The sequence below is a fragment of the Megascapheus bottae genome, chromosome 12, assembly GCF_031878675.1.
Source record: "Megascapheus bottae isolate mThoBot1 chromosome 12, mThoBot2.hap1, whole genome shotgun sequence".
NCBI classification, from domain to species: Eukaryota; Metazoa; Chordata; class Mammalia; order Rodentia; family Geomyidae; genus Megascapheus; species Megascapheus bottae.
Window position 1 is genome coordinate 4,652,261 of NC_143520.1, and position 12,273 is coordinate 4,664,533.

At 35.9% G+C, this 12,273-nt stretch overlaps 1 protein-coding gene and 2 pseudogenes across 2 annotated transcripts in view; 1 reads left to right on the top strand and 2 right to left on the bottom strand.

The window, feature by feature from the left end:
* The window catches only part of Cwc22 (CWC22 spliceosome associated protein), a 51,893-nt gene that overhangs the window by 11,429 nt on the left and 28,191 nt on the right, over nt 1-12,273 (top strand). For both annotated transcript variants that reach the window (XM_090342528.1, XM_090342529.1), the window contains exons 3-6: nt 4,281-4,348; nt 5,703-5,828; nt 8,793-9,035; nt 10,275-10,403. In XM_090342528.1, coding sequence (XP_090198654.1) covers nt 4,281-4,348; nt 5,703-5,828; nt 8,793-9,035; nt 10,275-10,403 — 566 coding nt within the window. The remainder of the gene's footprint in view (nt 1-4,280; nt 4,349-5,702; nt 5,829-8,792; nt 9,036-10,274; nt 10,404-12,273) is intronic.
* On the bottom strand, nt 1,611-4,269 carry LOC150056121 (solute carrier family 7 member 12 pseudogene; annotated as a pseudogene).
* Nucleotides 6,899-7,029, bottom strand: LOC150056122 (U4 spliceosomal RNA; annotated as a pseudogene).

Sequence of the window (12,273 nt, forward strand, 5' to 3'; positions counted from 1 at the left end):
CCCTCAAAACAGGCTTTTGATAGAAGAGAGCATTCAGATCATTCAGCTGATAAATTTTACAGAGAAAAATGTTTAGCTTTTCTCAGAATTACCTTTCTGCTACCTATTTGAGGGATTTTTCTTGTGTTTCTGGTAGGTCTTCTATGATATCATCTCATCTCAGATCAGGTGACTTCAACCAGTGTGCCCCTTACTGGCCAGTTCTACTCTGTCCACTTCCTTATTCTTTTCTTTTAACTTCACTGGTTACATGGGAGAGAGGCATTCTGTAGGTGAAGATCTTCCCTAGATGATCTGAGGATTCATCTGTTAAGTCATAAAACACCAGTTGAAGATCTTGTGTTTTCCTTGAGTCTTCTTTATCTAGTCATAGGCTCTCTACCTCGTCTGATCCCATCTTCTTCTTATGGAAGACTTCTTCCTAGAAGATCTGAGCTTCCTAGATGATCTGAGCCCCTATATTTAAATACCCTGCTCCACTGGGCTCCTCATACTGTTTCCTCTGCATTGTTACAGACAAGTGACTCCATAGTATCACCATTTTGCTTCATGAATAGTTTGGAGAATAAAGTATTTTTAACCATTGCATTGACTTATAATCTCAGTTCTATGAGGAGGAAGATAGAGAAATTCAGTCTTAGTAGTTAAACTGTGCTCTGAAGTGATTTTTTTTTATTAGAGAATTTATTAACGTTGATTTTTACATCGTATTTTAAATGACAAGTTTAACAAACAAGTGTTCAAGGAGGGAATCTCTTTGAAGTGATTTTTTTTTTTAACTTAAATTCTGTCATCTATCGAAGCTAATCTCAAGTTCCCCTGTTATTTCTTAGTACTGTGTGCTACAGTGATTGTTCCCAGCTCAAGATTCCTCTAAGCACAGTGTCTACCAGTCATTTGTTACTGAATCATATTTATAAAACTATTCTGATTTCGTGACTTCAATATTTTTTATTTCTCCCCCTTTTTACAACAGATGTTATGGAGATGTGTTAGAAAATCATTAACACAAAATTGAGGACTTCTTCCTAATGTAGTCAAAATAATTGCTTTGTCCTCTAAGAAGGGAAAAAGTAATACAGTTTTATTGTCTTCTGTCTCCTTTCCTTATTCTTCCTCTTCTGTCTCTGGAATATGCCATATGATATTCTGATTAATTGTAGAAATCAATTTTCTGTTTGTTTTTGTTCTGTGTGGACAGGGATTGAACTCAGGGACTCTATCCCTTTTTGGTGCTCTGCCATTTGAACTGTAGCTCCATTTCTAGCTTTTCGATGGTTAATTGGAGCCAGCCCCCTGGACTTCGTTGCCTAGGCTGGTTTTGAACCTACGTCCTCAGGTCTCAGCCTTCTGAGTAGCTAGACTTACAGGTGTGAGCTGCTGGTGCCCAGGCAATTGTGGGCATTTTTATAGTCTTCTCTTTCTTACTAAACACCTTAAATAGAACTGGCAACTAAGTGTGATGATAATACATTATCTCTGAAGATTTTCCTGTATTTGTAGGCTTCAGAATGTCTACATAGGAAGGACTATTTCTTACAGTGAAATGATCCATAATAATGTATTTATGTTATTAATGAATTGGGTGGATTTTATGCTCTGTATTTGACTTAGAATTCATCTATATTCATGCCCTCACCTCCTCCCTTCTTTCTTTGGTGCAAGGGATTGTCCCTAGGATTTCGAGCTTGCCGGGCACTTGCTTTAGTGCTAGACTGTTCATCAAACCCTGTCTTAGAATCTTGATGGAAACGTTTGCAGGAACCCATATTGTTTAAATTGAACAGTTATACTTGATTTTCATTTAGTAAGACTAGTAAATGAAACTTTAAACACTTTGTTGCATATATTAGAAACCAGCTTTTAAGATATTTGCATTTAGTGGGTCCGGGAACTTGGCCTAGTGGTAGTGTGTTTGCTTAGCTTGCACAAAGACCTGGGTTTGATTCCTCAGTACCACATGCATAGAAAAAGCAAAATGGTGCTGTGGCTCAAGTGGTAGAGGAAAGCCCAAGAAGCATAGTCAGGCCCTGAGTTCATGCCCCAGTAATGGGGGGGAAAAAAAAGAAAGAAAAGGAAAGAAAAAGATATTTGCATTTAATGTAAAACAAAGGCAAGCTGTAGCATCTTGAAATTTTAAGTAATGCTTAAACATTAAGTATGCTCTATTAAGTAATGCTTGGTATACCTATTTAATGTATACTAAAAAAAGTAATAGTTGGTTCATGTTTATCTCATATCTCATAAATATTAGGTTTCATGAATCTATTTATTTTTTATCTTGCTTCTTGTTTGTTTGCTTATTTGCAGTATTCAGGGCTTTTACCTTTATTAAAGCAAGTGCCCTCATTGAAGCTGCAACGTCATCTCTAATCCTTTTTGCTTTTAGGTTTTTATTCAAGATGTCCTAGTGAGATTTCATATTGCAGTCCTACTGCCTGGGTCTTCCATGTAGTTGGAACTACAGATGCGTTCCACTATACCCAGCTTGTGTATTGTTTCTTTTTCTGAGGATTTGACATGTGATCTGTATCTTACAAGTTATGTTTCAATTCTTATCATCTAACAGAGTACCACTTATACCAGATGCTCAAATAATATTTGTTGAAAACAAACATGAATTTTGATAAATATATCTGTTAGATTCTCTTAGCTGTTTATTTTATCTAGATTTAGTAATCCATATTAAATGTGAGTTTCTTAACCTAAGGAAATACAAGGTAAGTGCTGTGTTGTGAGAATTAAACAAACATGATTTCTCTAGGAAAACTCTAAAATTGTTCTTCTGTATGAATTTATAACTTAGTTCATAGGAATAAAATCTTACCTGAATGGAATAAAAAATTTGAGTGTTATTCTTTTCTATTTTTTTTCAGTTAAGAATAAAAAATATTTGGTGTAGTCAGGTGACAGTGCCTCATCCCTGTGATCCTAGCTACTCAGGAGACTGAGATATGAGTATTACAGTTCAAATCCAGCCCATACAGAAAAGTCCACAAAACTCTCTATCTCTGGTTAACTACTAAAAAGCCATAAGTGGAGCTGTGGTTCAAGTGGTAGAGCAATAATGTTGTGTATAGAAGCTCAAGGTCAGCACTCAGAGCCTACATTCAAGCACACACTTGTATGCACACACAGACACACACACAATAGAAGGTCTACAATGAAAACAGGTATGGGTTACAGACATTATCTAGAATGCCCCCCCAATTTTCATTTTATAATCTGCCTAGGTGAGTGAATTATTTTTGAAATGTGAAACAAGTTTTGAAATAATTTTCTGAAGTACTTCCAATTTTCTGATGTACGGATTTCATTGTTATTTGTTATTTGTTTTTGTTTGTAGCATAATTTTTTTTTTTTTTTTGTAGGTTGTGGGGCTTGGACTCTGGGCCTGGGCATTGTCCCTGAGCTCTTTAGCTCAAGGTTACTGCCCTAACCTTTGAGCCACAGTGCCACTTCTGGCTTTCCAGTGATTAATTGGAGATAAGAGTCTCAGACTCTTTAGTGCTCAGGCTGGCTTTGAACCAAAATCCTCAGATCTCAGCCTCCTGAGTAGCTAGGATTACAGGTGTGAGCCACCACACCTGGTTCACATAAACAATTTTTTAGTTCATTATTTTATTTAATTGATTAATATGCATACATACCCACAAACTTACATACAAGTCAGAGTTATCTTTCCTCAAAACTTGTGGAGGATCTTTCATACATTTGCCAGAGTTGTTTATAAGTGGATTTACCTGCTAAGTTGATCAGGAGTGCATATCCATAATATGCATAAAATCCTTTGAGAAAGGCTTCTGTAATGTGTGAGACATCAGGAAGTTCTGCATCCAGGGCATTCTCAAACCTGGCCACATTCTTCTTTCCAGTCACCAACAGCACAATCCCAGTTAGGGGAAGCAAAGAAAAGCCATCTTCATCAAACTACTGACAGTCTGAAATTAAGACACTTAATTAATCCCCTTAGGCATTGAGAATTCCTAGTGACCACAAGGTAGCCAAAGCTAGGCATTTCTTTGGTAGCTCTGGGGCTGAGCACCCAACATAGAACGGCTGAATGAGATACCTGAATGATACTAAGCATTGAGCAGCCAGTCCCAGGGGATAAGCAAAAAGTCTGATCCAAAGACTGAGGAAGGCAACATAAGGTCCGAAAGATCTTTTGAGGAAGTAATAGGATGCTGCTCTTACAGGAAAGGTGGCTGCGATCTCTGCTACACAGAGAGCATATATTATCACATAAATAATTTTTGAACTATCTTTTCCCATGATAGCATTCTTCTGGTCATGACAGAAAGGAAAGCTGTGACTCGTATCAGAGGAGCTCCTCTCCAGAAGACAGGTAAGTAGTTTTATGTTTTTAGTAGTATTTAAAGCTTGTACCACATGTTTAATCTATTTGGCTCCTAAGGTATGGGTAGATGTTGAAATATTATTTTTACTAGTTCCTAATATATATATAAAATATGTTATGTATATTATATATATATAAAACATAGCTCTTTTTAGTTTAAAATTTTTCTGAATATCATCATAACTATGTTAAGATCAACGGTCTGGAAATGGGACCATGATATAGCAAACATTTATTCTAGGACTATAATTATATTACCTGGTAAAGTGTAACCATGAAAAATAACCTTCGTGGAAAAAACATATGTCTACTAGAGTATTTGCCTTATGGACATCAAATTATTTGCCCTGGTTTATGACTACTTATTATTTTTGCCTGCCTGTCTGCCTGCCTGCCTTCCTGCCTGCCTTCCTTCCCTCCCTCCCTCCCTCCCTCCCTCCTCCCTCCCTCCCTCCCTCCCTCCTCCCTCCGTCCCTCCCTCCCTCCCTCCCTTCCTCCCTTCCTCCCTCCCTTCCTCCCTTCATTCATTCTTTCTTTCTTCCTTCTTCCTTCTTCCTTCCCCTCCCTTCCTTTACCCTGCCCTCCCCTCCCCTCCTTTCCTTCCTTCTTTCCTTTCACAAAATATCTCCCTTTAACACAAGTAGGTATACATGTATGTATAAGTTAATTGCATGTGAAATATGGGTTGTGTTACTATTATTCAGTATTAAGTATTTTATTTCTCTTAAGTTATCTCATTAGATTGAGGTAAAATATCTGTAATGCTATCTAACCTTGTTGCTAGTAATTTCAGTCCATTCTGTTACCCAATGATACATTTTCTGGGAGACTCTTACAGTCCAGTTTTTAATTGCAAAAAGCTTGGACCAGAGGCTTGGCTAAAATGTTAGAGCAATAGTTATGAGTAAAAGAGCCAAGCAAGAGTGTGAGGGCCTGAGTTTAAGGACCAGTTCTGCTTTCCTTTTCACTTTCCCTTCAAAAAAAAAAGGCAAATGAATGTGTACTCTTGGAGTATAGCTGCTACTTATAGAGACTAAGTCTCATTTGTCCAGTGCTTTGATAAATTGAGCCAGCTAAGCAAAAGGAGTTATCTATAGGGTAGCCTTTTTTTTTCTTCTGATATATTTGTCCCACTAAGATTAATATGAATCATGATGAACAAATTAGGTTAAGTGCATTCTGGGAGTTGCTTTGGTATATGAATAGAGATATTCACAAAATGAACTGTTGGCTACAAAAATGTTCACAAAGGTTCTTTTAGCATTACCAATATATGACTTCCCTAAATATTTAAAATATAGTTGTTTTCAATATTCGACTTTATTTTCTTATTTTATTCTAGATATGCAGAACAAGAAAGGTCCTCCCGGGAGAGAGATTATTTTGATTATAGCAGGTCTGAATACAGTAGGTCAGACTATGAGCGTTCAAGAAGAGGACATTCTTATGATGGCAGCATGGAATCAAGGTGAATACTGGGTTTTTAATTGTAAAAGGCTTTGTTTAATTTTTTCTCCCTCCCTCTTGCCCTCCCTCCTTTTCTTTCTTCCTTCTTTTTTTTTTTGTGCTGGTACTGGGGCTTGAGCTCAGGGCCTGGATACTGCCCCTCAGTATCTTTGCTCAAGGCTAGCATTCTACCACTTGATCCACAGTTCCACTTTAGGCTTTTTAGTGGTTACTTGTAGATAAGAGTCACATGGACTTTCCTGCCTGGGTTGATTTAGAACCATGATCCTCAGATCAATCAGCCCTCTCAGAAGCTTGGATTACCGGATAAGTCACTGATACCTGGCTAAATTTTCTTTATTTTTGTTTTACAACAAAAAGAGTAGCAGCTAGCATTAATTCAGTGTTGGTACCAAGCTTTCTGCTAAAGACTGCATGTGAATTAGTTGCTTATTGAAGTAATATGAGGAATGGATAGTATTATGTGTGTTTTACAGCTACAGAAACTGATGCTTATAGAAGTTTAGTAACTTATTTGTATTTTTAACTTACCCATGGAAAATCCCAAGTCTGTATGACCTAGCGCCAAGGCTTTTAGTTACTATATTGTATTGCAAACGAGGTTGACTTACAAGACATAGTTTTGAGACTGTTTCCTAAATGAAAGAAACATAACATATATTGTATGATATAGAGTGAGCAAAATGGTCTAAACATTATTGATACTTAGTCATAAAGGCAGGTGCTTCAAAGTCTACACACTTACTTGCAACTGAGTTATTTCTTATTATGAATATTGAGTATTTTAGTAGTAACTACCACAAGGAACTGACTGACACCACTTACATTCTGAAAACCAGGTGAAACAAAGCTAGTTGGATGGTAAAAATCATATCCTTAAAATGATCATGTTTGAACAGACTGAATAGGGGGTTCCAGTTTACTCTCATGCATCACAGAAGAGCAATATTGATAATAATGCTACTGAGTTTTAGGTTTGTTTTGTTTTATTTTGTTTTGTTTTTCACTGAATCTTGGAGAACCTTGCTTATTCACTGTTTTCTCCTAGTAAACAGACATACAAGGAGCCAGCATTTTATAATTCCCTAAAAACCTCACTCAAAGGATAGCTTCTATATTTGCTTAGAGGTTTGTCTTTCTACTAGCAATAATTGTGCCTTCGATAAACCTCATTGGCTACAATACTGCCACTGCGCAAAGCTACAGGTTGTTTTTCTTTTGTTTTGTTATTTTGCAGTCCTTGACTATATTGTTAAGTAGTCAGTATATTTGATCTAGCATAGGAGCATAAAGAACTTGCAACATACAGTCATACTGTGAAGCAAGCAGTGTAGTATTCTGTTGTATACAAAGGCTAAAATTTGAAGACAACAAATGTTTATTTAGACTTTAAGAATATTTTTGTGCAATATAAAAGAATAGAATTCTTTGAATTAGTATACATTACTTGAACAAGAGGGATTTAATTGTAGTATTTTCACACTTCTACAATGTATCCTGATTAACTTCACATCATCAGTCTCCTTTCTTCAAATAATTTCAGTAAGTTTTATTATCCTATTTTCATGTGGCTATATTCACCTTCATGCACCCTCTTCATTAGCCTTTCACAATCCTTCTGATATTCTTCCTCCTATTCAGTCTGTTCAAACATGATCTTTTTAAGGATATGATTTTATCATCCAACTAGCTTTGTTTCACCTGGTTTTCAGAATGTAATTGGTGTCAGTCAGTTCCTTGTGGTAGTTACTACTAAAATACTCAATATTCATAATAAATAACTCAGTTGCAAGTAAGTGTGTAGAATTTGAAGCATCTGCCTTTATGACTAAGTATCAATAATGTTTAGACCATTTTGCTCCTCATTCTCTACTGTTTCCTAGTGTGCACAGTCAATGCTCATTGCCAGTAGTCACTCATGTCCTTATCTTTTGGCATCTAAACTATTTTTCCACAGCTGCTTGGATAGGGCAATTGTTTTCCCTCTTACTAGGAAGAATCGCTGTATTTTAAAACTTACCTTCTTGAAAATATACTTTAGATTTTACCAAAGTCTGCACAATTTTAGAGTGATATGGTAATATGAAAGTCATTTGTTACATTTATATAATCATGTTTTGTGTAAAAAATGAACAGAATGATCTTAGTTTCCAAAACAATAAGTAAAAAAATATCTAAGTGAACAAACTATTTACTAGGAAAAGGTAATAAAACATTCCTGATGGACTCACTAAATAATATCCTTATTGTTTGAAAAGGGTTAGGTTAAGAAAGGATAAGCATTTATATTAGAAAGAGTAATTGTTGCCAGAAGTCTTTTTTCTTTTCACATTGTCTCAGGTAACTATTATCAATTGAGATTTCTAGTGAAAATATTAGTTCTCCCAAGAAACTGTTTACTTTGTTTTTTTTTGCTCATCTCTACATCGTTCCAATTTTAGTATATGTGCTGCCAAAGTGGACACTAAACACCATTTTTCATAGTAACCTTGCACCTAAATTTGCCATTGCTAGATGTAAACTCAGGTTTCTTATTTATACAATTTACCTTCTTAAAACACTGCTTTCATGTCACTGTTCTTCATGTCACTTTTAATGACTCTCCTTAGTTTCCGGTATACAAAAATTAAAAGACTCTGGTCTTTCAAAATTTCAGTCGTCACTCAAACTCATCTTTCTAGCTATTATCATGCATGGATCTTTATTGTTTTCTAGTTGTTATACTCTTCTAACATTAATAACTATGTCAGTTTCAGTTATTATTCCTCTGTTAATTGCAGAATGTTATCTTTCCCTTCTTGGTATTCTTTCCCAGTTTGCTCCCAACCTAAATCTTGGAAATCTCTGAGCCTTGGTGTGAGTTTTATTTTCTTTCTGAAGTTCTAGCCATCTTAAACTGGTCTGTGATATATTCCTTCTGTGAATGATTTTATGATATCTTTATCTAAAATAATTTATATTACAGAAGCAGGGACCGAGAAAAACGCAGAGAAAGAGAGAGAGAGATGGATCGGAAAAGGTCCCGGAAGTCCCCATCTCCTGAAAGGAGAAGCCCACCACCTTCAGTAACCCAGAGTTCTGCTCAGGATGAACCTACTACAAAGAAGAAAAAAGATGATGTGGATCCTCTCCTTACTCGAACTGGTGGAGCATACATTCCTCCTGCAAAGCTTAGGATGATGCAGGAACAGATTACAGACAAAAACAGGCATGTTAATATGCTATCTTACAAAGCATTGATTCCTCACTGAAAAATAAGTCAATGTGGTGTAATTAGCCTTCTCTGTTTAGAATACACATTAATCCACAGTGATAGAGACATCTGATTGCAGACCTTTTTTTTTTTTGCTCTATAAGCACTGTGTGCTGTGCATTCCTTGTCCTGAACTAAAAAGTTTGAGAAGATTTCTTATTTTGCTTTTTCAGTAGTGTAAGTAGTGCAAATGTTTTGTAGAAGACTAAGATGATATTGATAGTTTAGATATGAAATGAATCTTTGCACTGGTAGCAGATTTTTGTTGTAAAAGGTAAAATTGTAACTATTTTAGGCTGTTGGTCAGTTTGTCTCTCTTGTAGCAATTTAACTTCAAAAATGTATTGTGAAAGAATAGTCACAAGTAATATGATGTAGATAAGTAGGTATAGTAGGATTCCAAAAAATGCCTTATTTACAAGAGGTGCATTTGGATAGAATTTGGGATGCCTTCTGTTTATTAGTGAGCGTTTCATAGTCACCTAATTTATCTGTGAGCATTTACACATGATAATATGTATAGGTTGCAGACTATTATATGAATCTATAAAAGGAAATTGGTGGCAGTTCTAATTTTCTTTACCTGAATCGAGAAACTGTTTGTTTGTTTGTTTGTTTTGCCAAGGCCCATTGAGATAGTCTACATCATTAGAGGGCTGCACAAAGGCATCCATATAGACAGACAGCCTAGGGCAGCTCATGAGAAGCTTATGTGTGGGTCCCAGTCAGCTACTAAATGATTTCTCAGGCTTTATATCATCTATGAACCAGATGTTCCCCACCTCTGTGCCTGGACTACAATACCGTAGACCACTGTTTCACTAGTCAAGCAAAATTGATAAATGAATTTTCATATTTTCAACATATTTGGAATGATCAGAAGCTATTTATGAAAGAAAGTGCTAAAAAGAGAAAGCAGCTTTGTAAAGTTGAAAAGGTTCTCTAGTGGAAATGCTAAGTAGGAAAAATGAGATTCTAAAACTTGCCAGGAAGTTTTCTTCTAGTGTAGTTAAAGAAAAACAGATATGAAGTAAGCCTTGGAGAAGGAACACACATCTTTTCATGGTATTGGTTTGGTTTTGAAGGTGGAATTCACACATTAGCCTTGACTTACTTTCCATGGCTTTAATTATGGCTTCCTGTTGACAAAATGTTGACAAAATTTTAATCTGTAAAAAATTGATTTCTTTTTAGCTTAGCATACCAGAGAATGAGTTGGGAAGCCCTTAAGAAATCAATCAACGGTCTTATCAACAAAGTCAACATTTCCAATATAAGTATTATTATTCAAGAGCTTCTTCAAGAAAATATAGTTAGAGGAAGGTAAGTGTCATTTTGTATATAGTATTTTATATTATGTTTTTATGTAAATAATAATCATTAACTTATTATGTCTCCTCACTTCCAATGTGATTGATAATTTTACTCAAAATGTATTTCTGTGAAAATATAGGTTATTAAGAAATAATTTGAACTTGGAGGAATGGGGAGGGGAGAAATTGGAAGAAAATGAGAGAGGGGTAACACTATTCAAAAAGAAATGTACTCATTACTTAAGTACGTATAACCCCTCTAAGTCACCTTTACAATGAAATTTTAATTAAAAAAAGAAATAATTTAAGAGTTTTTTATGGAGTTCTTCTATCTTGAGAAGTGATATCACGTAATATTTCTTTTTCTTCTTTTTTTTTTCCTTTTGCTTGGTTGTAGGGCTTGAACTCAGGGATTGTGCACTGTCTTTTTTGCACTAGGCTGGCACTCTACCACTTTGAACCACAGAGCTATACAGCACGTAATGATTTTTACACATTTGTTTTCATTGACTGGTTCTAATATTTTAAATCCATGAGTAGTATTGAGTTTTAAAACATGCTTCCTTACATCAATCTAACTTTTTGTAATTAGCAAATTGTAATGGTATATATTTTGATGAACATGAGTTAATATATGGTACATTGTTCAGCATATGTATTTAACAATAGTTTTTGTGGTGCAAATAGTGAAAATTTACTCTTAATAATTTTCAGTCATGTAATATATTATTACTAGCTATAGTTACCTGAGATACAGTAAATTTCTTGAGCTTACTGTTGTCTAAACAGAATTTTGTGTCTCATGACCAGTGCATCATTTTCCATTATACACAGCTTCTGATAACTATCTTTGTGAGTTCAGCTTTTTTAGACTACATACAATGAGGTCATGAGATGTTTGTCTTTCTTGTCTAATTTATTTCTTAGCATAATATTTTCTACATATATCTATATTATTAAATTTATTGTTAAGGCTTTTTTGATAGCTATTGTAAATGGGATTGTTTTCTTGAGGTTTTTTTTTTTTTTTTTTGCGAGTCGTGGGCTTGAGCTCAGGGCCTGAGCACTGTCCTTGGACTTTCTCAAGGCTAGAGCTCTACCACTTGAGCCTTAGCACCATTTCTGGCTTTTTTTCTATGTATATGGTACCGAGGAATTGAACTGGGGTCTTCGTGCATGCTAGGCAAGCACTCTACCACTAGGCCAAACTCCCGGCCCCATCTTGAGTTTTTTTTATTAGCATATGAGAATGCTTCCCAGTTCTGTGGGGTTTTTTTGTTGTTGTTTTTTTTTGTTTTTTGTGGGTCTTGGGGCTTGGACTCTGGGGCCTGGATGCAGTCCCTAAGCTCTTTAGCTCAAGGCTACTGCCCTACTCCCTGAGCCAGAACTCCACTTCCCCTATCTCTAGTGGAGATAAGAGTCTCATGGTCTTGGGGCTGTGAGTTTGGCCTAGTGGTCATGTGCTTGCCTAGCATGCACAAAGACCTGGGTTCGATTTCTTGGTACCACATACATAGAAAAAAAGCCAGAAGTGGTGTTGTGGCTCAAGTGGCAAAGTGTTAGCCTTAAGAAAGCCTGAGGACAGTGCTCAGGTCCTGAGTACAAGCCCCAGGACTGGCAACAACAACAAAAAAGTTCTCACAGTCTTTAGTGCCCCAGGGTGGCTTTGAACCGAGATCCTCAGATCTCAGCCTGAGTAGCTAGGATTACAGGCGTGGGCCACTGCCCCCCTGTCACTTCCCAGTTTTTTAAATGTTGTTTTTATGTCAGCCTCCATCAGCTTTGTCTTTTTTTTTTTAAGAGTCTGTAGAATATTTTATATAAGATTATGAGTATGGAAAGACTCATTTTTGTCTTTCTGACTCTATAACTTCGAGTTC